This window comes from Drosophila ananassae, chromosome XR (genome assembly GCF_017639315.1).
Source record: "Drosophila ananassae strain 14024-0371.13 chromosome XR, ASM1763931v2, whole genome shotgun sequence".
NCBI lineage: Eukaryota > Metazoa > Arthropoda > Insecta > Diptera > Drosophilidae > Drosophila > Drosophila ananassae.
Genome location: NC_057932.1, coordinates 17,905,971 through 17,931,592, shown reverse-complemented (window position 1 = coordinate 17,931,592; position 25,622 = coordinate 17,905,971). Strand labels below are relative to the sequence as shown.

The 25,622-nt window shown below is 34.0% G+C and overlaps 4 protein-coding genes and 1 long non-coding RNA gene across 7 annotated transcripts; 4 read left to right on the top strand and 1 right to left on the bottom strand.

The window, feature by feature from the left end:
• Positions 1 to 375: 375 nt before the first annotated feature.
• Positions 376 to 12,212, top strand: LOC6504457 (glutaredoxin domain-containing cysteine-rich protein CG12206). 2 transcript variants are annotated; one of them, XM_001966913.4, is made up of 5 exons: positions 376 to 488; positions 2,606 to 4,235; positions 11,262 to 11,495; positions 11,559 to 11,624; positions 11,684 to 12,212. In XM_001966913.4, exons 1-5 carry the CDS (start codon positions 460 to 462, stop codon positions 11,855 to 11,857), a joined length of 2,133 nt encoding a protein of 710 aa, XP_001966949.3. In that variant the 5' UTR covers positions 376 to 459; the 3' UTR covers positions 11,858 to 12,212. The 2 variants fall into 2 exon arrangements, with proteins under 2 accessions (XP_001966949.3, XP_044573293.1); XM_044717358.1 differs by lacking the exon at positions 376 to 488 and adding an exon at positions 559 to 945.
• Positions 12,213 to 12,494: 282 nt separating this feature from the next.
• Positions 12,495 to 14,580, top strand: LOC6504459 (E3 ubiquitin-protein ligase MARCHF5). The gene is made up of 3 exons (XM_001966912.4): positions 12,495 to 13,490; positions 13,558 to 13,908; positions 13,961 to 14,580. The coding sequence occupies exons 1-3, from the start codon at positions 12,936 to 12,938 to the stop codon at positions 14,462 to 14,464; spliced, it is 1,410 nt and encodes a 469-aa protein (XP_001966948.1). The 5' UTR covers positions 12,495 to 12,935; the 3' UTR covers positions 14,465 to 14,580.
• Positions 14,581 to 14,956: 376 nt separating this feature from the next.
• On the bottom strand, positions 14,957 to 17,488 carry LOC6504462. Of its 2 annotated transcripts, none has more exons than XM_001966911.4 (3): positions 16,682 to 17,488; positions 15,929 to 16,629; positions 14,957 to 15,424 (listed from the first exon to the last, which is right to left on the bottom strand). In XM_001966911.4, exons 1-3 carry the CDS (start codon positions 17,379 to 17,381, stop codon positions 15,020 to 15,022), a joined length of 1,806 nt encoding a protein of 601 aa, XP_001966947.2. In that variant the 5' UTR covers positions 17,382 to 17,488; the 3' UTR covers positions 14,957 to 15,019. The 2 variants fall into 2 exon arrangements, with proteins under 2 accessions (XP_001966947.2, XP_014759468.1); XM_014903982.3 differs by lacking the exon at positions 14,957 to 15,424 and having other exon boundaries at positions 16,125 to 16,368; positions 16,427 to 16,629.
• Positions 17,489 to 19,165: 1,677 nt separating this feature from the next.
• On the top strand, positions 19,166 to 21,454 carry LOC6504460. Its single transcript, XM_032452371.2, has 4 exons — positions 19,166 to 19,918; positions 19,972 to 20,056; positions 20,120 to 20,185; positions 20,440 to 21,454. The coding sequence occupies exon 4, from the start codon at positions 20,566 to 20,568 to the stop codon at positions 21,166 to 21,168; it is 603 nt and encodes a 200-aa protein (XP_032308262.1). The 5' UTR covers positions 19,166 to 19,918; positions 19,972 to 20,056; positions 20,120 to 20,185; positions 20,440 to 20,565; the 3' UTR covers positions 21,169 to 21,454.
• A 518-nt stretch (positions 21,455 to 21,972) lies between these two features.
• LOC123257636 lies at positions 21,973 to 23,704 on the top strand. The gene is made up of 4 exons (XR_006507755.1): positions 21,973 to 22,053; positions 22,177 to 22,340; positions 22,493 to 22,554; positions 23,581 to 23,704. It is a non-coding gene; the product is annotated as an uncharacterized LOC123257636 (long non-coding RNA).
• Positions 23,705 to 25,622: the final 1,918 nt, after the last annotated feature.

Genomic DNA, 25,622 nt, shown 5'->3' with positions numbered 1-25,622 from the left:
AAACGTAAAGCTTTTAAGTTCATAAAAATATAATAATATATGCAAAATGTATAATTTGAGGTAAAATTAGTTAAAAATATATATAATAGTTTAGAGAGATATTATAGGGATATATTATAAGGATTTAAACCCACTTCTTTGGAGTTTTTGGTATAAGTATGATTATATTTGTAAGTATATTTAAATTTGTTGTGGAAATAATAATGGAAATGGTGTATTATTGCTCTTAACTATTCAAAAATATATAGCCACCTATTACCAATGCTATACCCTTTCCCTTATTAGTTCAACAACACATCTATTAGGGAATTTAAAACTTCGTTGTTGATTTTCTAACCTTTCTTGTTTTTGTTTCAGGTAATTTTCTGTGGCTGCTGCTGCTTTTTTGTGAGTTTCTTGAAAGCAAAAATTAAAAAACCCCACAGCTGAGTGAAAGAGACAGTGGGGGACTGTGCCAGAATGAGACAGAGCGAGGTGGAGCAGAAGAAGTAAGTAAAAAAAAAATAAGAAAAAAAAAAATAACAATCCCTGGCGAAACACGCCAACCCAGCGCGACTTTGTTGCTGCGGTTTTCAGTTGCCAGCGCGATTTTGAATGAGTTGTACGCGCGGAAAGATATTTTTTCGAAAAAAATAATTTAGAAATCCTCAAAAAATAAATAAAGTTTCGAGTTGATTTCGAGACGTGCGTGTGCAATAAAAATAAAAAAAATAAATAAACCTAAACCAAAACCAATAAGAAAAAATCTTCACAAAAAGTGAAAAACTGTTTATTGTTTTTTGGATAATTTTTTGTTTTATTTTTCAATGTGGTTTCTTGCATTTGGATTTGCCGCCAAATGAAATTTGAAATTTATGTGCAATAAGCGGCGAATGCAGGCCAACTAAGATAACAACAACCACAAAAAAATAACAACAATTGTTGTAATAACAACTACAAATACTGGTAAGGCGCCGCTTCAAATATTTCCAAACAAATCCAAAAAAAAAGTCACAAAAAAATGTAAAAGAAATACCTGGGCCAACGCCAGGTTCAAGTGTAACCAGTTTCCAGATTCCAAAAAGAAAAAAAATAAAACAACAAAAAAAATAAAAAGCCGCAGGCGCTCTCTGCCCAATATTTCAAGTTCCCCACTTTTCGAGAATTTCTGGAAAAAAATAACACTGATTATTCAAATGTAAATCTTGTTCTTAAAAGCCAAAGAAATTCTCTTTAAAAAAATCAACACAATAAAAGAAGTACCTCCACTTAGGGAATGACTTGACCTACTAAGAGTTTAAAAAATATTGAGAAGATTTATTTTTAACCATAAAAAAAATTGTAATACTAATCTTTTTCATCTTTACTTGTATTGGAAATCCATTTAAAATTTATAAATTATTCTCTATCTTTCCTATATTTAAAAATATATTTTTATAAAAACAATTATCCTTTTTTTTTACGTTTTTTAACATATATTTTTTATGTCATTATTTCCTGTTGCATAAAAATATAAAAATCATTTCCTGACCGCATTCCTTTCAACTAACGCCATCTAGTGGTCACATTCCTCGCACACACCTGTCTGTCAGTCACCTGGCTCTGTTTTTTGTTCCTTTATTTGTTTGTTTGTCATGCCTCATATTTCATATTTTGTTTTTTTGTTTATATCTTAGAGTATTTCATGGTCTATACATAATTGTGTTTGGTTTTCGGTTTATGTCGCATTCTTTTGCCGGTTCTGACGGCTTTTTTTTTTGCGGATTCGAGTTTATCATTATTATGATTATTTTATTTTTTTCTGGTTTTTGTGTTTTTTTTTTTTTGCTTTTTTAGTTGTTTGTGTATTTGTTACTTTGGCAAAGCTTTTAACATTTAGTCGGCATCTCATCTTCGGTTTAAATGTCAAGCTCGTGTGGCTTACAGGTTTCCCTCCTCAACGCAGTTCTTTTTTTGATTGTGGTTAGAGTTTTTGGTTTTTTTTATTAGAGGCACTTGAAGAAAAGGAACTAAAAAGTATATTAATTTATTTATATTTATTTATTATATATCTATAATTATATACAAGCTAAAAAGTCAGATTTAAATGTATAATTTATCTTGAAATTATTTCATTATCGATAAAAATCGATTAAATATAGATACGGAGTTAATAAGGATCGTCAATCTGATAATATTTATTTTTTATAGGTGTTTAATCTACAATCAATTGAAATTTATTTAAACAATACAATTTAATATAAATTAAGAAAAGGTGGAAACTTATTGTAGAATTATTATAATCGATTATAATCGATAAAAATGGCTTAAATGATGAATCTATATATTTCGATAAAAATTTGTCAATAAACTTTTATTTTCTAATTTTTCTAATGTTTTTATGTGAATAATATTGAAGTGTAGTATTTTAAAATTAAAACAAAATTTATCGATTAATCTAACAGACTAATATGTAACGATATTCTAATACAATAAATCAAAACGATCCTCAAAAAAATCTTCAAAAATTTAAATTAATTTAAGAAAAAACCTGTTAAAGAAATATGCATATTATTTTATATCTTATCTTTATATTTTATATTTTATATTATTCCAATACTAATAAATTATTCTTCTTTTTGTGCAGCAATCTACATGCGGTCCTCCAACTGTACAGCACTTGGTCAGCAGCAGCAGCAACAGCAACAAGTGGAACGCACAACAACATCAGCAGCAGCAGCAGCAGCAGCAACATCATCAGAGGCAGCAGCAATATCGTCAAGCGTAACTGTTGCATAAACAACAACGACAGATATCTAGAGAGAGAAAGAGAGATACTTTGGGGATACAGATACAGGTGGCGATATAGATACCGAAATCCGATATATAAATGCTGTAGAACGATGGCAACAGCAACAGCGACAGTAACAGCAACAGCAACAGGTAGTGCCACAAGCAATATCGCGCGACCGATGCGCGGTATTTCCATAATCATTGAATCTGCAACAGCAACATCAGAAACAGCTGCAACAACAACGACAACAACATCAACTATAAGCAACAGCAATGCTGAAATGTCGCTCAAGTCTCAGGCTGGCATGTTGCTGGCATTTGGGGACAGCAACAGTAACACCAATAGCAATACAACCAAAGATAATTTGGAAACTAGTTGCAACATCGAGGAGATGCCAAGAGCAACATCAGTAGCAGCAGCAGCAACAACAACAGCAACTAAAATCTATCCCCAGTTGTTGCTACGGATCGGTCAGCCCAATGATAATGGAGAAAATGCAACAAAAACAGAAGTAGCAACAGCAACAGCAGCAACTGCAACACCACCACCAGTAGCCACACCAGCAGCAGCAACAACTATTATCAGCTGCAATGTATTACCAGCTGACTCTGTTGATGTTGCAGCCACGAGAGAAATTTCCAGCAGCGACATTGCAGTTGCAGCATCGACGGCAGCAACATCACCGGATCACACGGTCAAAATTCAAATCGAGAGCCACAAACAAAGTCATCCACGGAATCTTGGCAAGCAGATAAGTGTCGTTAAGTTGAATGACTCCGAAGCAATGATCTACCAGCAACATCAGGAGCAACAGCAACATGATAGTGCCGTGCAACAGCAACATTTATGCTTTCTGGTATCCAGCGGACAGTATTCGCCCTGTGAGACCCTCGATAGTGGCACTGGCTCCGATCTGGAGAGCGTCAAGTCCCCGGAATCGGGCAATCAAGTGCCCAAGTTGGAACTGCATCTGAAGAGTACACGACTGAAGGTTATCGATCCATCGGAGAAGTCGCCATCGAGGGCATACAGTCTCACCGATAGCGATGAATTGCAGGAGTACGAGAGCAGCAGCAGTTCGTCCCTCAGTTGCGATTCCCTGCATTCCACCAACTCGACCAACAACAATCATCAGGAGATCCCCGATATCCAAGAGATTCATGAGATTCGCGACACAATTGCCACCAAAATCGATGGAAGACCATTGCAATACGAGGCGGATAGATATTACAATTTCCACGTAAATGAACACGATAATTTCCGTAGTTTTGGATCATCGAGTTCATCGGCGAGTTCGTCGCCGGAATATGAGTCATCGGGTGGCTATCCACCGGAGGCGCCGGAGGATGCGTTTGCGGGCTATGGAGGAAAAGCGCCGGGAAACTCGACCATCAGATCGGCCAAGGGAACGGTGAGGGGCGTCAAGAATCGTGTGCGCAATGGAGTAGCCACCTTCTTGCAACTGCAACAGCCCAATGTCAAGGTGAGTCTTTAAATAAATAATAAGTAATAGAAATTAAGTTCTAAGAGAAAATCAAACCATTTATCTTATTTTTTGTGAGTGTTTACTGTTAAAAAAAATATACAACAAATGTCTAAAAACTCTACAAACTATTCCATCATCAAATTAAGTAATAAATGTCTTTTTTTATGTGTGTCTTTAAGCCAATGTCAAGGTAATTAATAAAAACATTGGTAGCCTTTAAAAAGTGCCTTTAATGGCCAATTTTAAACACATATTTGACCTAAAAATAATCCACAAAAAATGCATTTCTAAAAAACCTAAAACTAAAAGAAAGATGCGTGTAAAATAGTGATTTCCAAATGACTTTCAAATTAAATAATTATTTAAGTGTAGTAATTAAATGGGTTTTTAAAAAAATGCAAGACATTTGTTGAAAAAATCAAGTAATTAAATAATGTAAACAAAGGTTAAAAAAATGCAAGAAATGTTACAAAAGAATTAAGTAATTATTCGAAAATATTTGTTTTTAAGTAAAAACAATAAAAATTACATAAATTATAGTTGCTATATATTTTTATTGCTGACTCTAGAAAACACTCAAAAAACAAATAAATTAGTTTGAATAACTATTTTTTGATAATTCATAACAAATATTTATTTAATTTCTTGTTAAAAACTGCATTGCCTTCCTATAATTTTTTGTATTTATTTTAATCTTGGCATATTTGGCATAGCTTTTGAGTTTTTAAAATGCAAATGAATATGGGGATTGTCTATTTGTTTTATTCGAGAGTGGCAGAGATGATTCACATAAATACTCATTCACTGGCATGTGGGTGTTATTCATTGAGAAAGTTTTTTCGTTTTCGTTATGGATTTCTTTTTTGTTTTTGTTTTTTAATGTGAATGTTGCAATTTTTGTTTTTTTTTTTTAACTTTTGTCTTTCGCGTGGGCCAGACTTTAGGTCGCTGACTTACAGATACAGATACATCTTCACACAAAAATCTTCAAGATGCACTTTTCTGAGATGCACTGGGATCTGTCTGGGATTATGTAATTATTATTTGTTTTTTCGGCGTGAAAGTAAATTTTCAAATATGACTCGTGAAATTTTTGTATAGACCAATAAATATTTGTTGTTTATTACATTATTATTTTTGGTTAAATACAAAATTTCTTTTTCGGCCCAAAAGACAATTAACACCTGTCTTGGTAAGTGGCTTAATATGTCGTATGGGCCCCGTCTTAGGGCCCTCTTCAAATGGGCAACGCCAGATCCGCATATAGAAACTATATAGAAAGAGAGATATTCGAGAAAGTTGACGGAAGTACAGAAATAGTCAGATAGTTGGATAGATAAGTTAGATAAATGCCGGCTTAAATGGTCCGCTACTTGACTAATTGCTAAGTGTCTTTATTTCTCTCCATCTCCTCTATGTTTATTTAACTTTTGATTTCTATTTTTTTTTTTTTTGGCTCGGCTTGGCTTTCTTTTTGGGAAAGTTCTAACACAAATATAAATATATATATTATATATATAATTTTATTTTATAAAAAATATATATAGATAAGATTAAATGAGAAACCCTGACCCATTTCAAAAGCCTCGAATCATTTTTCATGCTTGATTTTTTGCTCAGTCATCTATATCTTTCATATATGTATCTTTTCAGTCTCTAGGCCTGTCTTCGCTTAATGTTACATATTTTTCAACGCCTTTTTTTTTTTGTTTTAATGTTTTTTTTTTGTATTATTTTTCTGGTTTTATGAAATCAATTTTTACACCATGGGGCGGTATTGAGTTTTGTTTGGCAGGTTGGGAAATAATATAGTATAGTCACTGACAACTATCCAATAGTCGTATAAAATTTTACCTGATTCGGTGTAATTTGAACGGATTGAGGGTTTTGTTTACTTTTGAGGTTTATTTTTTTTGTTAAAAATAAAAATGTTAATATAATAATAATTTTATTAAATATTTTCAAGAGTCTGAAATATAGTCTTCTTAAAAAGTATTAGTCTCATAGAGTGAAGACTTACTAGTGTATTTTCTTAATTTATTTAAAATTCCTCATAAAAATATCTAAAATTTAATCTTAAATATTTCCTTAATATTTCTGTAATTTTTTATGACTTGTTTTCCTTAAAAATCTCTTCAAATTCAACAATCTTTTTTCTCCCCACTTTTAATGTCTTTTTTCATTGCTTTCCTCTCAAAAATCTCCTTAAAATTGTCGAAAATTTTCCTTTTCTTGTCATTTCCCAACTTCCAATGGCTTTTTAAATTGAAATATCACTAATCTCTATTTTTAATTTGCAACATTAATGGCTAAGCTTTATTTTAAAATGGTTTTCCCAGCCGTTTTATGTTTGTCATTTGTGGCTTGAAATTATTTCTTTGTTTCTTGACTGTTTGTGTTTGTCAGACAGTTAAAAATTATCTGTTTTTTTTTTTGGTCAAACAATTAAAAAAGAGGGTAGATTTCTTGAGGAAAATAGTAAAATGGTTTCATAGTTGAATGATTTTTTTTTGGTGTATTTAAGTGGGCTTGTCATCAGACCATTACACACCGATAAACTTTCATTTTCTTGGCCCCTATTAGTCTGTAAACTTTAAAGTATAGACAAACACGAATCTACAGATATATACTATACTATTTATATATATATCTATTTTTTTGTGCATTTGTATTTAAAGTCAAATTAGCTAAATGATATTTTAATGACACCACTCGAAGCCAGTTTGAAAGACTCGTCTCTGAAACAAAAGACCCGAAAAGGAATCAATGTCTGTGGTCCATAAAATATAATTTTATCTTGTCTATCCGATATATATATATATATCCGATATTATTGCATAATTAACGCATTAGTCGCTCTTTATTATTATAATTTGAATGTGTGTTTCTTGAAAAATTATGCAAGCAATCGGTTTTTTTTTTGCCAATAATTATATATTGATTTTCGGTTTCAAGGTTGCCTCTTATTTTTTTTTTAGCTAATTTGACTAAGAAAAATCGCAGAAAAATAACATAAAATACGTGAATGAGTCGCCCAAGAAGTTGACATTTCAGTTTGATGAGTTTTGATTGAATGGTGAATGAATAATGAATGAATACTCATCATGGGGTCATCTCCGATGATTGAAAGGAAGCCAATGTCTTTATCTTTTTGTCTGATAGTTGAATTTTTAATTAAATTTGCAAAAGGTTGCAGAAATCTCTGCATTGCATTTTAAATCAAAACTTGACCTTTAAAAGTTGGGGGATTTGTTTTAAAAAGTTGGGAAACTGATTTTTAAAGCCTATTTTGTTAGTATTTAGAATAATTATTTCTTAAGTTTTTTTTTCTCTTAAAACCTATCTTAAAAATTAAATAATAGCACCTTATTTGTTATATTTTTTCACTAAATTTCCCCTTTAAAATCCCTTATGCTTTTCTGACATGCTGTAAGATAAAAGTCCCCAAACGAAAGTGAAAATGAAAACGAAATTTTACGTGACCGGCCTGCAGATTTATGGCATTTTTTTCCTCCAAGTCAGTTTAGGCTCCTGTGTCTCTGCATTGTTTCATGAGCCAGAGTGCCAGCAAACAAAAAACGAGAGTACAATAAATAAAAAGTACACACATTTCTGGGCAAACAATTAAGCAACAAAAAAAATAAGAGACTACATACAAGATAGAGATATTCAAGGGGCGTTAGCTGCATTTTAATTTCAATTTGCATTCAGGGCCAAAAGAAAGCCGCGAGAGCCGCCGCCACTGGCTCTGGAAATGGCTCTGAAATGGACTTATTAAAATATCCAATTATTGCCAAATTGAAGCTCGTTCAGGGCAAAGTCAGAAAAACAAAAAAAATTGAAAAAATAAAACCAAAAAAACCAAACGAAACGAAAGTGAAATGTTTCCACCAATCGACGCTCCACGAACGTGTGTGAATTTATGCAAAAAGTCGGGGGATATCGGGTGGATCGGTTAAATATATATATATTCACATGTGCCTGTGTTGTGGGTATATAGTTGGGGTGTGAGAACCCACTTGCAGACAGATCTTGGCGCTACCCTATCCAAAAATAATGTTTAAAAAAATGAAAGAAAAATAAAATAAATGCCAACACTCGCTTTTTAAAAAGTTGATGAAAGTTTCAGCCCCAAAGAGCATGCAGTACAGTGCGTTTCATGAGTGTAAATAGTATATTTAATATTTGTTCTTTATGTTTTATTTAATATTACAAGTCTTATAAAATTTGTTTCTTAAACTTCTTCTACTCTTTTTTTTTTTAATATATATTTGTATGGATTATTTATCCTAAAAAAGTCTCTAACATATTTATAAAATTTTCTTAAAAATCTTTAAGATAATTTTACAATCTTTTCTTTTACAATAAAATTTTAAAGTCATACCTTAGAGAGTAATCTCACTTCGTTATTTTTTTTTGAGGCCTTTAATTTTTGAATTTCTGAACAAAATTTCTGATGTAAGCCGAACAAAAAATTGGCCAAAAATATATTCCCATGATTATGCGGCTCTGCCCTTAAAATAAAAAAGAAATATGCAAGAAAGGAAGAAAAAAACAGAGTCGAGCCGATCGATTGGAATCGAGAAACGCACTTTCTGTGTCCGTCTGGAAACAAAAAGTTTACGTAACTTTATCGAATCGCCAGTGTGACGTATTAATTGACTTTTTTCTCAGCTGTTTCTTTTTTGTTTTATATAGTTTTTGGTTGAACAACTTTTAGCTCCTTTTGGATGGCCAAAACAGATCAAAAGTTAGCGATTGCCAATCCAAAAAAAAAAAAAAAAAAGAAATATCCCCACCTTAGCAAGTGACCTGCTTTCTCTTCTCGAAACTCTCAAGAAATTGTTGAAGATCTTTTCTCAGATTTTTTTTTTTCGGATGCTTAAAAATATATATATAAAAAAAACCTCATTTTTAAGGTTCTGTTTGTATGTCAGTTTGGCCTGAGAGGTTAACAGTTCAAAGCCATGAGAGTGGCTTCATCTTCATATTCATATATGTATTCATTTTTTTTTTTGTTGATGGCTTTGAACTTTCGTGAGACGACAAATGAGCAGCATTTAGTTGACGCTTAATGGCAATTATTAATGTACCAGTTTACCAGCTTTACATTTGTTTACCGACGTTATGTTTGGTTATTATATGCCATATATTAAATAACCAGCCATCCCACCAGGCAACCACCTGAGGCGATGCTGCAGCTTCAATCTTGCCACCTGCAACCAGCCACCAGCCACCAGCAACCAGCAACCTGCCACCTGTAGGCCCAAAAAAAAAGACTGAAAAACCAAAACTGAAATTGCCTTGAGAGCTTATGCAAGTGCAATGAGCCGCAGTTGAATGGAAATATTTCATTTTAAATAAATGAGGTTTGGGATACTCTATAGATAGTATTTGGTTTTATTTCAAAAGTATTAAATATTTTATACAATTAATTTCAATTTTATTCAAGTCTATCTTAAATTTTTTTAGGGTTTTTTTGTAGAAGATATTTAAGCCATCAGCAATAATATATAATTTCAAAGCAATTTTATACTTTTTTATAAGATATAAGTATTTATTTAGGTATTACCAACAAAGTAAACCATTTTCATAGACAATTTTTTTATTGACATATTTAATAAATATTTTAAAATTAAAATTTTGTTACAAATTATTGAACCTTTCATCCCAAAAAAGTTCATATTTCTTAAAACATTACTGTTATATTTTATTCCTAAATAATAAAAATTATATTTAACAAATATAAATTTTATTAAAGCATTTATTTGCGTTTTTAGTATTTATTAAATTAAATAATTAATTTTGAAAACTCTTAAAAATAACTCTAACTCTAATAGATTCGATTTTCTATTTTTGGAACTTCACTATAACTTGAAACCCAATATCCTTAAAATCATCAAATCCAATAGCCCCATCAAAAAAATTAAAATAAATGAGTTTTAAATTTAAATTGATGAGGTTATTAATTAGGATGCTTGTTTTTTTTCTGATCTGTTTTTTTTCTGATCGCTAAGCAAATAACTAAAGCAGAGTTTCGGTTTCAAACTCATAAATCTCTATAAGCTATGTCCTGCTCTATTAATTTATGTTTGTGATACTATTAAATCATTGGAAATTTCGACAGCGAGTGGAGGGGAAAACTAGTCTTCGAGGAGTAAAGTCGACCGACTATTGAATATCAAATGAATTGCGAATATCGAGTGACTCAAAAAGATCGAGTATCCAACATCGGATATAGCGATACCATTTTTTTTTTCACTTCACTTTTTTTTTTCAGGTTAATCAGGCTGACTAACGGAAGAGATTCCCCCTTTCTATCTATCATTTAATAGTTTTTTTTTTTTAGTTTTACAAACTAGTCCATCGATGTGGAAATTGTGGAAAATATTTTCACTTTGAACGATGCGGTCTGGACATTCATTTGCCATTTACACAAATTAGCAATTCGTAATTTTCAATTTGATTTGGATGCGATATTTTTGCGTGTTATTTTTATCGTTTTTTAATCGCTTTTTTATCGATTTTTTGCATGTCTGTTTATTATTTTTTTATTTTTAATGCTTTGTGGATCAATGAACAGTCTTTGTAGAACCAGTTGCCTGATTTAAGAAAAGAAAATAATTGATTGTTAATTGGTTTAGCAAAAAATGAGAAAAAAATATGAGAAAATAAATAAAAAATAATATGCCAAGACCGAGTTTCGTTTAACAAGTAACTGGCTTTGTCGAAATTGTTAGCCTGCTAATTGCCGGCAATTTGTGGCCACAAAATATTTCACTATGTGACTCAAGAGTTTGTTATTGTTTTGTTAATTATTTTATCAAGGTTTTTACATATCTCGTTTAAGGTTAAAACAAAGGCGGTTTGGGCCAGGGTTTAGGCAAAAAAAAAAAAAAATTGTGTTGGCTGAAGATGCCCTCAATTTATTAGCCACGGCTACTAGGATGGCCTAAATATGTCTTTTAAGAAAGTTATAATCTTTAAAATTAATTAAATTATTTTTTCTATTTATAATTTTAGAACTATTTGGAAAAAGATATGGGAAAAGTCGTTTTATATACAACCAGTATGGGAATTATTCGAGACACTTATGCCAAGTGTGCCAACGTCAAGCAGATACTGCGAACTCTTTTAATTAAATTCGAAGAGAGAGATGTTTTTATGAGTGTAGAATATCAGCAGGAGATGAGGGAAAGGATGCACGACGAGACCATAAGAGTGCCCCAGCTATTCGTCGAGGGTCAGCATTTGGGGGTAAGTATTTAAAAAATTAATAAAAAAAATAGATATATTTTTAATAAATATCTATTTTTACAGGATGCTGATACTGTGGAGCGGTTGAATGAAAGTGGAGAATTGCGACAGCTGCTGAAGCCTTATAAGGTAAGTTATTCTTATTTAATTTTTTAACTCATTAACTAATTCTATTTTATTTTTTTCAGTCAATTGCCACGGCGTACACGTGCCAGACCTGCGGAGGATATAGACTACTGCCGTGTCCTTCCTGCAGCGGATCGAAGAAGTCAGTGCATCGGAACCACTTTACGACGGAGTTCGTGGCCCTCAAGTGCATGAACTGCGACGAAGTTGGCCTCGTCAAGTGCCCCAATTGCTGAGGGCTAGTCTACAAAATAAAACCAGAACCATAGTCCCTCAGTGTCTTCCACGAAAAACCCCCAACCTCACCATATAATATTTGTATTTGTAGTGTGTGTTTATTTTTTTTTTTTTTTAAATAACTATATTGAAATGACTTTTTTTTCGTGCGCAATTTTTGTAGTCGCTATTTTAACAGTTTGTGATATTTGAGAGCAGTTTTTGGGGCCGGAAGTTGGAAGCCCGAAAGTAGAAGTGCAACGAAATGGAATGGAACGGAAGTTAAGAACGTAATAGAAGAGACACAAAAATAAAAATAAAATAAACTATATCATTATGTGAATCCAAGAGATATCCAATAAAAACTAAAAGTAATTAACTAATGTTTTTTTGGGTTTTTAAATTGCATACTTTTGGGAGCAAGTTTAAAATGTAAAATATTTATTTCAAGATGATTTTTGAAAAAGAAAAGTATTGGAACAGTTTTTAGAAAAAAGAATATAAATAATCTTGATATTTCTCCTAACAATCCAAGTCAGCTTTTTATAACTTTCCAACTTAGTAGTCTTGTGTTGAAAAATAAAATTTTTTTTAAATCCCAACCCTATAAGATCAAGTATTCTGTGCTTTTTGGATCCAGTCGTCCTCTATACTTCATCCGGCCTTTAGGTCAGTGTCGTTTTAATATTCGTTTGGTTCGTAGTGAGTTCGTTGTGTGGCTTCTGTCCTCTATTTCTCATCAAAAAAAAAAATCTATAGAACAAAAATACAAAAAATCTAGAGAAATTTTTGATTTGATAAATAAAAAAAAGAAATAAAATTTCAATCGGGCAGTAAAATAAAGCTAAAGCTCTTCAGTGACTACGCCAGATACGCCAAATAAGCATAACGAATCTCAAGTTTTAAAATTTTGTCATCGTGTCAATAATTGTCAAGCCGGCAAATATATATATATTAAATTATATCTCTCTATATATATATAGATAATCTCCCTCTCGAGCTGTAGATAGATTAGGGAATATTTCGATAGACCCCCGACCTAAAATCCAGACGATACAACTCAAGCCCCGACTCTATTTATTTTTCAACTCAGCCCCGATGGAAGCGTCGGGGCTTGAGTTGTACTACCGTCAGCAACTCCAGGTAGAAATTACAAATCACGATGTGCAACAGCAGGCAGTACAACAAGACTATCAACTAGAAGAACCACAACAACAACAGCAATATCAGGAAGTAGGACAACAAACTGAAGTGAGTATTGAACGAGAAATGCAAGGACTACAGGACTCCATGGATGGGGGAGAGAATGAACCGGAGAAGTGCTGCTGGATATGTTTCGCCACCGAGGAGGATAATCGTCTGGCCGAATGGGTGAAGCCGTGCCAGTGCCGTGGCACCACCAAATGGGTGCATCAGAGTTGCCTCTATCGGTGGATCGATGAGAAGCAGAAGGGCAATCATCGCCGGTCGGTCATCTGTCAGCAGTGCCAGACGGAGTATATTATTGTTTTTCCGGAAGTTGGTCGGTTTGCCGGACTGCTCGAATGGATCGATTTTTCGGTGAGGAAGACTAGTCCATATCTGGCAGCTGGTATCTTCATGGGATCCATCTACTGGACAGCCATAACTTATGGAGCGATTACTGTGGTGCAGGTGAGTGTGAAACAAAAGACTTCAACAAGTTCGTTGCTTTTGTTAATCAATTATTTTCTCTTTTTAGGTCATGGGACAGAAACGCGGCCTGGAACTCATGGAGAACGGTGATCCTTTCATATTGCTTGTGGGTCTGCCCGTTATACCAGTGGCTCTGGTTCTCTCCCGTCTCATTCGGTGGGAGGACGCTGTCCTGCGTGTCCTTCGCAGTCGCTACAATATACTGCGCAAGTTGCCGTTCTTCAGCTGGATCATGGAGCCGGATGATTCCCGTCGTGGATCGAGCGGTAGCTCTAACAGTCTACCGCCACTGCCACCCACTCCGGCCGTATCCGAGCCCCTCTACATCTCTAGATTGTTCTGCGGGGCCATACTGCTGCCCACATTTGCCACCGTGACTGGAAATCTATTCTTTAAAGTAGGAATACCTATACCTTAAAGAAATATACTATATATATATTTATTTTCAGGGCCTGGAGGATCCGCTACAGCGCACTTTGGTCGGCGGAGTGGCCTACATCGGACTCAAGGGTCTTCTGAAGATCTATCTACGCCAGAAGCTCTATATTCGCCGTCGTCGCCGCCGCATCGTCGACTATACTGATGAGAATGTCAGGATCTATATGGGCGGCGAAATACGAGAGGCTCCGCCCGTTCAGGACCCACGGGCCCCACCCAATCATCAAAATCCAAACCAGAATCGTGGCAATCCCAGGCAGAATGCTGGCCGTGATCAAAATCTGGATCGATATGCCATTTCCGGTTCCAGTTCATCGAACACTTCCGACGGCGATAGTCTAACCACATCCGAAGCCGACGACGAAACCGAGACCGATAATGGCGAAATCGGTATTCATGAAAATCAACCCATCGACTATCGGGTTCACTATTTAAATGCCGATGTTCATTTCTATTCGGTGCTCTTCTATCCAGAGCAGATATTGGCGGGGGAGATCGATATGGAACTGGATTAGTAGATGGCCTTGATATTGGGTTAAGCAACTCGCCTGGTATAAGCACTGTAAAATTATTAAGTGGATCATCAATTGGTTGGGAGAACAACTTTTAATTTGTATTTTTCGAGCCGTAATTATTACAATTCTTTTATTTTTTTTCTTTGGAGCAATGAGGAGGGAGATATCATAGAATTGCCGCGAGAAATCAAGACGAAGCAAAGCTCAGCACAGTCTAATGCTTTAATGTGAAATTAAATTAGGCATTGATGCTTTGAAAATGGATAAATTATATAGATATAGCGCTAGGCAAAGGCTTTTGCTAAAGTACAGTTTGTTTTCAATTTTAGAGGTTAGGTTTTATGGTGTGACCAGAGTGTAGACATTCTTTGTGCCTAAAGGATAGCAAAAAGGACGTCCCCTATAAAAGGAATTACATTTGATTACGTTTGATTAAATTTATTTCAAATTTAGTTCCTATTAAGTCCCAATACCCCATTAAATACCACCACCTCTATTAACTATTAAACAAAATAATTTAATGAAACGAATTGTTTGCTTAAATGGCCTTTTTTTTTAAGTGCGCTCAGCAGCAGTCAGCTTCTTAGTATACCACTCGGGCCTGGGGCATGTCCTTTCGGCCATCGGCTTCATGACTTTATCATAGCAACAAATATAATTACCCGTGATTCGATTCGGAATAAACTTCAAATCATCCATGAAGCTCTGGGCCCGACTTTGCACACGATGCAGAAATAGCTTGAATGTCTCATAAGTCAGTTCCCGATAATGACAGCACCGGTTGTCGTGGTGATGAGGAACTCCTAGGCAGTAGACCCAGAAGCGCTCTGTAATATTATATTTATTACATTGATTTATGAGGGCCTGGATGGCACTGATGTGGGTCGGGGACTGCTGTAGCTGAGTGGCATACATCCTGGCCTGACAGAAGTTATTGGCCTCCCACAGATATGATACGACCTAAAGGATAGAATATTAAAATACAAAATATTTTATTTTATAAAAAAGAATTTTAATTGAAAAACTTGTGATTTGTAAAAATAAATGTCAAAAGATGTGCTAGATTTTCTTTTTATGCCAAAAATAAAGCAACAAATTTTGAAGCATACTTTTAGGCTTCTTAAGAAAAAGTTTCTCTATAGAGTTTAAGTTTATAAAGCTATATTATTATTAAGATATTTAAGATTTAGTTAAGTTATATTTTAATAAGAATCTGAGGTCTAACTTTAAGATATTATAAAATATTAAAAAAGACTCTTGTTTAAATAATTCAAAAAGAAAATGTAATTTCCCTTCCTTTTTCTCACATATTTTTGTATAATTTGCATGTTAATTTTATAAATATAAATAATAATAAAATAATAATTTATAAACATGAAAAATGTTAACCCTTTCCTTTCTGTTTTTATAATTTGCAAAGTTATGAAATAATTAATTTAAAAATAATAATATATCCCCACTTACCTTCGGATAGGCCGCAATCTTGGCGATAATTTGATTTTCCTGGTGATTCGACAAGGAGAGTCTCAGCCAAGGACTGAGATGGGCAAACCGGACACTACTCATCACAAACTCTGTGTATATGTTGCGCTGTTTCCAGGCAAAGTCCAACCAAAAAACAGCGGCAAAGAACACCTCGTCCTCGCTGTTCACACAAAGGGTGTCCTGATTTAGAAGGAACACCACCTCATTGGCATCAAACTCCAAGAACTCCCGAGAAGCGACCAACGGCAGAAAGCACTTCCTAATCCTGGCCATCATTAAGGACATTAGATCCTCGCACTTCTCATCCCTGGCTAGCAAATAAGTATGAAAGGCATTCTGTTCCCAAATACCAGCATCACCGGACAACGCAAATGTGGCCCAATATTGGTCCTCCAAGGAGCTGATTCCCAAAAATTTGGCTGCTTTGCAGAAGGGTATTAGTTTGCCATTGATATCGATGGTCTTGTTGTCGGTTACCATCCAATCGTAGAGTTCCATCACCAATTCCATACCGATTTTACAGACTGGAAATTGCAAAAAACTGCCACGCATATCGCGAAAATTGGTGGCATAATAAGTGAAAATATAACGATCAACGTGAAAGAATTTTGATTCGATTTGAATCTCCAAGTCATCGTGCCACAAGTTCTTCACGGACTCTAGAAGTATCTCTGCTGGTGCTGGAAGTAAAAAAAATATTATTAGATATATAGATATTAATATTATATTTACAAAGTGCTCTTCCGAGCAATTTCATAAGTCCCTCGGCCCTGCTTATCTCCAAATTGTCGCCCTTTCTCTTCCAAATCATCTCAAAGTCATGTATATTCAGCATCGATTCCAAAAAAGGATTCATATCCAATGGCGAGGATGGCACAGTCTTTGGCTTTGTTGTCACTGATTTTTGCTTCCTGTTACCCTGATTCTCGGGAACTGTGGGATTAAATCTCCTGAACATATCCAGGGGAGATTCACACTCGTCCTTTGGCTTTCTGCCCAGATATTCATCTATATTAAAAGCGTTCTCTGAGACACGACTACGACGCTGTCTTGTGATCACCATTATATCGTAGAAGGTATTATCGGGACTTTCGTTCACCAAGATCGGTGGAGCAGCACACGGACTAAAGGCCTTTCTATTCGAAATACTAACAGTTGATCCCGAACTGGTATCCAGTACAGATAGTTTCGAGGAATGGGATAAGGGCGAGAGGCCCGGATCAGATCCTTTTATAATAGATTCTGCCAAGGACTTGGGCACTAAATTATTATCGATGTAGTGGGGCCAGAACCAGTACGGGGTTAGCAACTCATCGGTAGTCTCCATCAGCTTCTCAATCTTCTTGGGCTTCTTGGTAGACACCTTGGGTTGTTTCATCTTTTTGGTTGCCTTCTGCAGATCCTCCTTGTAAAGATCCTTAAAACTTATCATCTTGAAATTTTATACTTCTCGGTAAATTAGTTAAATTATTTTAATTTCTTGCTCAACAAGCAAACACGAATCGAATTCAAACCGAAAGAGCAATAGACTGACGAAATGCTTTACTGTTTTCCCCTCAAGTTTCAAAAGCAGTTCCAAAGACTACTACGATTTCGTTTATTTTCTGAAAACCACAATATCCAAAAATTTCTCAATCGTTTTAGACAATAAATTGGCCACTTTGCAACCTATTTGGAAGCCGAATACAGTTTCTTAATCAGGCAACTATTCTTTTTAAATTTGCCTTAAACTTTGAGAAAAAGGAAGAAACAAAATTTAATCCATTTTTGGCCTATTTCTACGATGTTAAGCCTTTAAAAATTTTGAAAAAAAGGGTCGAATTTTAGTTTTTCAGATTTTGATAAGAAATGATAGCACTTGGAAAGCTCTGATCGGAAATGTATAACATTTAACGATCAGACAACTATTAGCCAAGTTATGGGCTTTGGAAGATGGCATTTTACCATTTTTGAACAAAAATAAAATAATTTAAAAAATCCAACAATTCTTTAAGCCTTTTAGCCAATATCTTGGCCAGTTTTCAAACCATTGGAAAACCAAATACCAATTATTAATCAGAGAACTATTACCATTGAAGCTGAAACCAAATTTTTTGAAAAAATTTTTGCTCATATTTTGAAAATTTGTATGATGGAAAATTGTACCCTTGGAAAATTTGGAAAAATTGGCTCAAATTTTAGTTTCTCAGATTTTAATTGAGAATGATAGTACTAGAAAATCTAAGAACGGGAAGGTATAACTTTTCGAAATCGGACAAATATTAGCCAAGTTATGCTTACCGGAAGATGGAGTTTGGTCGCATGTTATTTTAAAAACTAAAAATTTTAAAAAACCTAACATTTTGTAAAGCTTTTTAGACAATATCTCAATTATTTCTCAACAGAATTGAAAACAGAATACCATTTAATATTCAGAGAACTCCAGCCGTTCGATCTGCATCAAAACTTTATAAATGTCAAACAAAAAAAAATCGATGGATTTTTTCAAAATTTTTATGATGGTACCCCGTAGAAAATTTTCAAAAAATGGGTCACATTTTAGTTTTTGAGATTTTGATGAGGAATGATAGTATTGGAAGTTCCAAGAACGGGAAGGTATGACATTTATGAATCAGACAAAAATTAGCCAAGTTATGGCTTTTGAAACATTGACTTTGGTCCCACTTTTTTCAAAAAACTAAAATGTCTAAAAACCCGAAACTTTTTGAAGCTTTTTAAGCCATATTTTAATCATTTCTCAACCGATTTTAAAACAGAATACCATTTATTAATCAGAGAACTCCAGCCGTTCGATCTGCATCAAAACTTTATAAATGTCGAACAAAAAAAAATCGATTGATTTTTTCAATATTTTTATGATGGTACCCCTTGGAAAATTTCGAAAAATTGATCAGATTTTAGTTGTTGAGATTTTTATGAGGAATGATAAAACTGGAAGTTCCAAGAACGGGAAGGTATGACATTTATGAATCAGAGGAAAATTAGCCATGTTATGAGCTTTGGAAGTGACCAGATTGAAGAGATTGATTTTTCATTAATTTCTTTTATTAGGAATTTTTTTTTATAAATATTTTTTATACAGAACAAGGTAAAAACAAGAAGCTTTATTGTTTGTTACTCTTTGATTTTAAATTTTGAATCCAAGGTGGCTTGGCAAGACCATAGTTGAATGAAAAATCCTTCTTATATCGATTTTGGAGCAAAGTAACCTTTTCTCCTTTGAAATGAATCGGAGAAGGCCTGGATTTAAACATTGATTTGTAAAAATTTGTCAGTCGATGCCTGGTGGGGCATTATCACACAGCTCGTTCAACGTTTCGGTCGACACATTCTCAAGTCAAGCTGAAACACAATTCGTAAAATCCAGAATAAAATTTAAATTGTAAAATTTTTTACTCAGTCTCATTCATTTGTTTTCACCTCTTTTTTTTATATTTGATTTGATTTGATAACTCTTTCGATGAAATTTAATTGAAAACACACGAAGAAAAGAACAAAAAACCAAAAAAAAAAAGAAGGAAACTAAAGCGAAACAATCGAAAGTCGAATCCGAGCCTTGAAAGCCTTCGCGGCTACTGCAAGTTAGCTTTCAAAAATAAAATACCAGAAGCTCTGCAGACACTCCACTTCCTCCAAAGGAAAAAAATCGGCAATGAATCAAGTTATTATAGCTGAGCTATAGTCTACATTGTGAAGATTATTTCGAAAAAAGTGGAATTAAAAAAGCAAATATCATCAAAGTGCCATCGACTTAAATGCCAAGTGAAAACAATTAAATTTGAAATTAAAGGCAAGCAAAGCTAAAATCTTAAATCAAAACTAACAAAAGGGTTAAGACACAAGTTTAGAGGCTGAGTTTGAAGGCAAAATTAAGCCACATACTGATTTGAAAATAAACTAAATCGTTAAAAAAACGTAGTAGTGTGGAGCGAACATCACGGAACATCAAGGGGGGCATCTATTTGGCAAGTAAGTTTTAATATTTTACTTTTATTAATTAATATTAATATTAATCCTAATAGTTATACACGAACTAACGGGGATATTTAGACTATACTGTGGCAGAGTATAATTAGTGAATTTTTGAAACAAAAAATAGCTATACAGGTAAGTGGTTTTATTTCATTTAAATATAACTAATATATTAATATTTATTTTCTTTTTTTTCAGAACAACATCAGAGAGGAAAGAGCTTTAGGAATCAGCTAGACTTTGAGGAATAAATCAAGAAATCAAGTAGGTTTTAAGACATTTTTATTTCTATATATTTTTGACTTATTTTTTAGACAAATTTAGTTAGTTTTAAGAGTTCTTTTATTTCTATATATTTTTGATAAATTTTTTTTGACAATTTAAAGATAAAAGAAATAAAAATCGATTAAAAACGATAATTAAATAGTCTCTAAACGATAGTACGATAAAAATCGATAAGATTGAAAAAAAATCGCTGACATTTTTTTAATTAAAAATATATTATTTATCTATTTCAGGCAAAATCCATCAAAATTCTGAAAAGAGATACCCATCTATGAGAGGGGTGCTAAAAGTGGCAGCATCGTAGGACCAATCGGCAATCGATACTAGTAGATCGGAGTTATCGGAACAAGGCGAACAGGATGTCTGACAACTCGGCTGTGAGCTGCGTGCTCAATGTCCTGCTGTGCGGTGCCACGGGCTTCGGATTCGTCAAGATCGGATCGCCGGCGGAGCACCCATATGCGTTCACCGCCTGTGTGATCGGCTTCTGCCATGGCCTGTTCGGGCTGGTGGATTTTGCCGCCGGGGGTGACACCACCAAGAGCATGAAGGAGACAACCACATCGATGATGGAGATAATACCACTGCCCCTGGTCAATGTCGATCTGTATTTGGGTGCTGAGAGCAATAATATCGCATTGGGTCATGGCCTGTTCATTGTACCGTTGGCCGTTAGCGTTATCCTGGGCATGGTCAAGGGCGGCGACGATGGCGGCGAAGAGAGTCCAATGGGCACATTGAAGACACTTACCATTTTGGGTAATATTACGTCATTGCTGTATTTGGCCATTAACGAGAGTAGCTGGAATCTGGCCGGTATGGCCTTCTTGGCCTTCATGGCCAAGTTCGGTGCCCAATTCTGTGATGAGAACGTTAGCGAGGGTAGTGGCGAGCCCATAACCTATATCAGCTGGTCAGGATTCTTTGTCCTGGCCGCCATGGCAGTCTCTGGCGAGAAGTAGAACTACCAAAATATCTCATCCCAAACGAATACAAAAGAATAATGGAATGGACGCCCCTATTTGAATGGATTTATTTCCAAAAGAAAAACAAAAAAAAAACTAAACTATATCATCATTTTTTTTGGACCCACCTTAAATAACCACCGCTATATAATCCCCATTCATTCGTCCGATATTTTCCCGATACACATTATTTTCTAATTGGACCCCAAACCTCAATCGACCTTGGACGAGCACAGAGTGATGAATAAATTATTGGAGTATTAGATGATCAGCTTAAAAATTATGTCAAAATCTGCAAGTGTCGTTTATTCAAGTACATTGAGAACAAAAAAAAAAAAATAAGCATGGGGTTGGTTGTTTTAATTACTATCTGATTTAAATCGGAGTATGATTTAAATTTGAATTTTAACTGAAAAGGGTTGTCACCTGTTCTCAATTTTTGCGACACCTCTCCCATTAACCACCTTTGCTTTCCCCATGATCCCCATGAGTGCATGTTATTTCTAAGCTCTCTCATAATTTAATATGAGAGCCCTCAACGTAAAGGACCAACCACCTTCTTTTATTTACCCCTTGATCCCCAATGCAGGTTAAACCTAAGCTCTCTCAGCTATTCTCTCTCCTTGCACCTTGTTCAGCCTCCACTCTCACTAACCACCTTATTTGCCTCTCCCCATGATCAATTGCATGTTAATCCCAGCTCCAGTTCAATATAACAGCCCCCCGTTCCCTTTGCGACACCCACAAACAACGTCATCTTGCTCAGCATCCACTCTCACTGCTCTCCCTATCGCCATTCGATCGCCATTTTATGCTAATCTCTCTCTTTTGCGTTTTCATTTTCCCGTTGTCCTGTGTGGTGTTCATTAATAGCGGCTTGCAGTGAGTTTTTAAATTTTAAATTGTTTGTTAAAACAAACGCATTAAATAACTTTAGTTAGTTGTTAAAAAAGTGATTATTTAATCAAAAACTAAGTGCAAACTATAAAAAACTCATTATGGCAGCATCTCCTTTCGTCCCGCAATTGCTCTCCACATTTCGGCCAGGCGCGGCGTCCCCAAGGTGAAGTACCGTTAACTTGAGACTGCCCAGGACCAGCTGGATCTTACGCACATATTTTACATGTGTGTAGAAGTGCTTGTAGAAATACACATATTTTACATACTTGGTGAGATTTTACAATTCCTTACGATATGGCTGGTTTTTAATTGAATTTAATACGATATTATTATGAAATAAACTTTATTTTCAAAGTTACAATTAAATTTAAATTTTTAAATAATTTTTTATCTATTTTCTTTCTTTTTTTTTGCCATTTAGGGTAATCTGAAGACAGAAAACTATAAAAAAAAACCATTATAAAGATGATAAAAAATTTCAAAGTAAGTAAATTTAAATACTTTTTTATTTTTAAAATATATTTTCAATCAAAAAATCCCTTTAATAAACTACAGAATAAATATCTGTCATAAAAACTAATTGAATTAATGACTAATTTGAAGAGTTTTTTAAGAGTATTAAATTTCTTTTAATATAACCCTTTCAAGAACCTCTGAAAACCCTTTCAAAAACTCCCTGTAATAAAAATAAAACAAAAAACGAGACACACAAAAATAGATCAGTTTTAATTGTCACTAATTTAATTGTTATGGCATTGCATTTCATTGGAATTGATACGTTTGTGGCTTGGGTATTAAGTAACCAAAATCTTGTTAGCCACGCCCAGGGTTTTATACCAAACCCTACCCCAAAAAAGCAAAAAAAAAAAAAACAAAAAGAAAAAAGAAAAACAATAATAACCCTACGCCAAACGCCAAACCGTTGACAATAAGAACTAATAAATTTTAAGACGTAATGTCAACAAATCGCCGGTAAGTAGGGGCACGCACAATTCCATAAACAGTGAAGCTTGGCTACCAGAGCAGCAGCCCCCATCTGACACCCAACCACACCACCCCCCACCCCCGCAAAAGCGTGCTCAATGAGCATGACACTACCAAAAAAAAATAGAAAAAAAAAATTAAGAGTTGTCTTGTGTCTTGTTGATTGTTATTTTTATGACTTAGTGGCAATGGGTTTTATTTTTTTTTGTTTTTTTGGGGTGGGGTTTGAACCCAAAAAGTTACGTGCTAATTTCTGAGTGAAGAAAACGAAACTGAAATCGAAACTGAGACTGAGACTGACAAAAAGCAAAAAAAAAAAATAGAAACGAACCAGAAAAAAAGACCAGAACTGGTTGTTACAGAAATATTTATGTTATCGCTGGTAATTGGCTGGCATTGTCTATTTTTCTTTCGCTTTTCCAACAAACTCCAAGAGCCGTGGCATTGGCCGGGTATTAGAGATCAGGGACTATAGGTATTTCTTTATTTATCTTTTATTTTTTCTATTTTTCTATTTCTCCATAGGTTATATAGGCTTTGCCACTCAGCCGATCAGCCGATCAGCCGAAACATCCGCTTTCAAAGAATCTCAATTTTTTGGAGAAGTTGCGGAAAGTTTTTCGCCAAAATATTTGTTTTAATTAGACTTTTAATTTATAAATAGGTAAAAGAGTTATTGCTAAATGAAAATTTTAAACAAAAGGCTTTCAAAAATGATTGTGTATTTTTAAAAAATACTTTTGTTTTTAATTTGAGTTTATTTTATTTTGTTTTTAAAGGTCTTATTATTTTTAAATTAAATAATTTACAATATAATATCAAATGGAAATGAAAAACTAATGGAACTTATAGATAATAATATTATATAGTAAATATTTTGTAATTGTTTCTTAATATTGAAATTATTGTTCCCAAAGTAAATGGGATTTTAATATTTTTGTAGAATTATTAAATTTGTAAGCAATAAATGCAAACAAAATTTTAATAAAAATAAAAGAAAACCCGAAAACTTAAAAAATAACTATAGATATATAAAAAACCTCAAATAAAAATATCAAAAAGCCATAAAAACTGAGTTCTATAAAACAAAAAAATAATTATTCCATGAGATTTTTGCCAATTTTCAGTGTTTCCGAAGCATTAATATTATAAACATTTATTTTTTTTAAAGTAAAAATGGTATAAAAAATTAGGAGATCTTTCATTAAAGTATATAATAATTCAGCATTATTTATTTATTATTTAAATATTATTAGTAATTAAGCAACAAGTTTATTTCCTCCCATCTTCTCCCAAAAAACAACAAAACAACCTTATTTACTTTCCAATTCAAATATCCAATCCAGAGTTCAATAACTCTATGAAAAGTATCATAATCAAAGTATCATAATGTAAAACCCGATGACATCTTGGGGGAATTTTGTAATACCAATTGATAAAGTTGCAGGTCACTTTGGGCCAGGTGCCTTGTGTCTCTTAGCCTTGTTCTTAGCCCTGTCCTGTTGTTCTCGGTGCTGTGCTGTGGGTGTGTGTGTGCTTTTGAATGAAGTGTAGTGGAGTGGCGTTGAAGTTGGTATTTGAAAATGGCTGTGGTGGCTCTCCAGTGAGTTGATTGCTTTTTGCAGATCGATCGATTGGCGGCTGCTCTGGGGGAAATTAGATTTATTACACCGGGGCGATGATTAAGGGAATTTGTCCAAGTGGCAAGTGGCACTCTAGATGAGCCTCTGGCCTCTTTACCGATTCAACATGAACGGTAGGACACTGAGAGAAAATTATGGTAGTTTTTGATATATTTTTATGAGTTTTTGGTAGAGGGTTTTAAGATTTTTTTATATAATTATAATATTTAAATTTTTAGAGCCCTTCTCCTCGATCATAAGGGGAAGTTAAGTGTTGAAATGAAAAATTAATAAAATAAATAACAAAATCAATTTTTGTTTTAATTGTATTTTATTTTATTTAAATATATTTTTTTGATATCAAATAGGCCCTTCCCCTCGCTTCTCAAAAGGACTACCTAACGAACACAGAAAAGAAATTGAGAAATAATATTTTAATAAAATTGTTTTTAATTTAAAATCATAATATATCTTAAAACCCTTTCCCTCAGTGTACTAGCAACCCTTTTGTACTTTCCCACAGCCTCACACCACTCTGGCCATTTTCATTCTGGACCAGAATCGGGCTCCAGACATCAGACATCGGCTATGTTAATCTAACGATTGTCCGGCTTATTGTTATTGTTATTGCTATTGGTTATGGGTCATGGGTTTTGGTCCAAACAGGCGGCCAGAGATGATTAATCGGTTTTTCGAGTGCCGCAGTCTATTTAGAGTCGTTTTGGTCATGTTTCTCTGGTAGTTCTGGCCAGGCCAGGGCCTTCTGACTTTTGATATATTTATAGCCAGCCAGCACCTCCTTCCCGGAGATCATATCGGTGTCTAGAGCGTTTCAACAGTGGAACTATGTATGTCCATCTTATCGCACTACCATGCTACCAGGTATTAAATGCCATAAATGTCATAAACAAATAACATTTCATCACCCCAATAAATATATATATA

What these genes read in the sequence shown, in the direction of transcription:
- LOC6504457 (XM_001966913.4), top strand. Translation starts at nt 460, where the DNA reads ATGAGACAGAGCGAGGTGGAGCAGAAGAA. An exon ending in AGCGAGGTGGAGCAGAAGAA is followed by an intron (nt 489 to 2,605) that starts GTAAGTAAAAAA and finishes CTTTTTGTGCAG; the next exon opens with CAATCTACATGCGGTCCTCC. An exon ending in TCGAGGGTCAGCATTTGGGG is followed by an intron (nt 11,496 to 11,558) that starts GTAAGTATTTAA and finishes CTATTTTTACAG; the next exon opens with GATGCTGATACTGTGGAGCG.
- LOC6504459 (XM_001966912.4), top strand. Translation starts at nt 12,936, where the DNA reads ATGGAAGCGTCGGGGCTTGAGTTGTACTACCGTCAGCAACTCCAGGTA. An exon ending in GAGCGATTACTGTGGTGCAG is followed by an intron (nt 13,491 to 13,557) that starts GTGAGTGTGAAA and finishes TTCTCTTTTTAG; the next exon opens with GTCATGGGACAGAAACGCGG. An exon ending in CTGGAAATCTATTCTTTAAA is followed by an intron (nt 13,909 to 13,960) that starts GTAGGAATACCT and finishes ATTTATTTTCAG; the next exon opens with GGCCTGGAGGATCCGCTACA.
- LOC6504462 (XM_001966911.4), bottom strand. Translation starts at nt 17,381, where the DNA reads ATGATAAGTTTTAAGGATCTTTACAAGGAGGATCTGCAGAAGGCAACC. An exon ending in ATTGCTCGGAAGAGCACTTT is followed by an intron (nt 16,630 to 16,681) that starts GTAAATATAATA and finishes TTTTACTTCCAG; the next exon opens with CACCAGCAGAGATACTTCTA. An exon ending in AGATTGCGGCCTATCCGAAG is followed by an intron (nt 15,425 to 15,928) that starts GTAAGTGGGGAT and finishes TCTATCCTTTAG; the next exon opens with GTCGTATCATATCTGTGGGA.
- LOC6504460 (XM_032452371.2), top strand. Translation starts at nt 20,566, where the DNA reads ATGTCTGACAACTCGGCTGTGAGCTGCGTGCTCAATGTCCTGCTGTGC.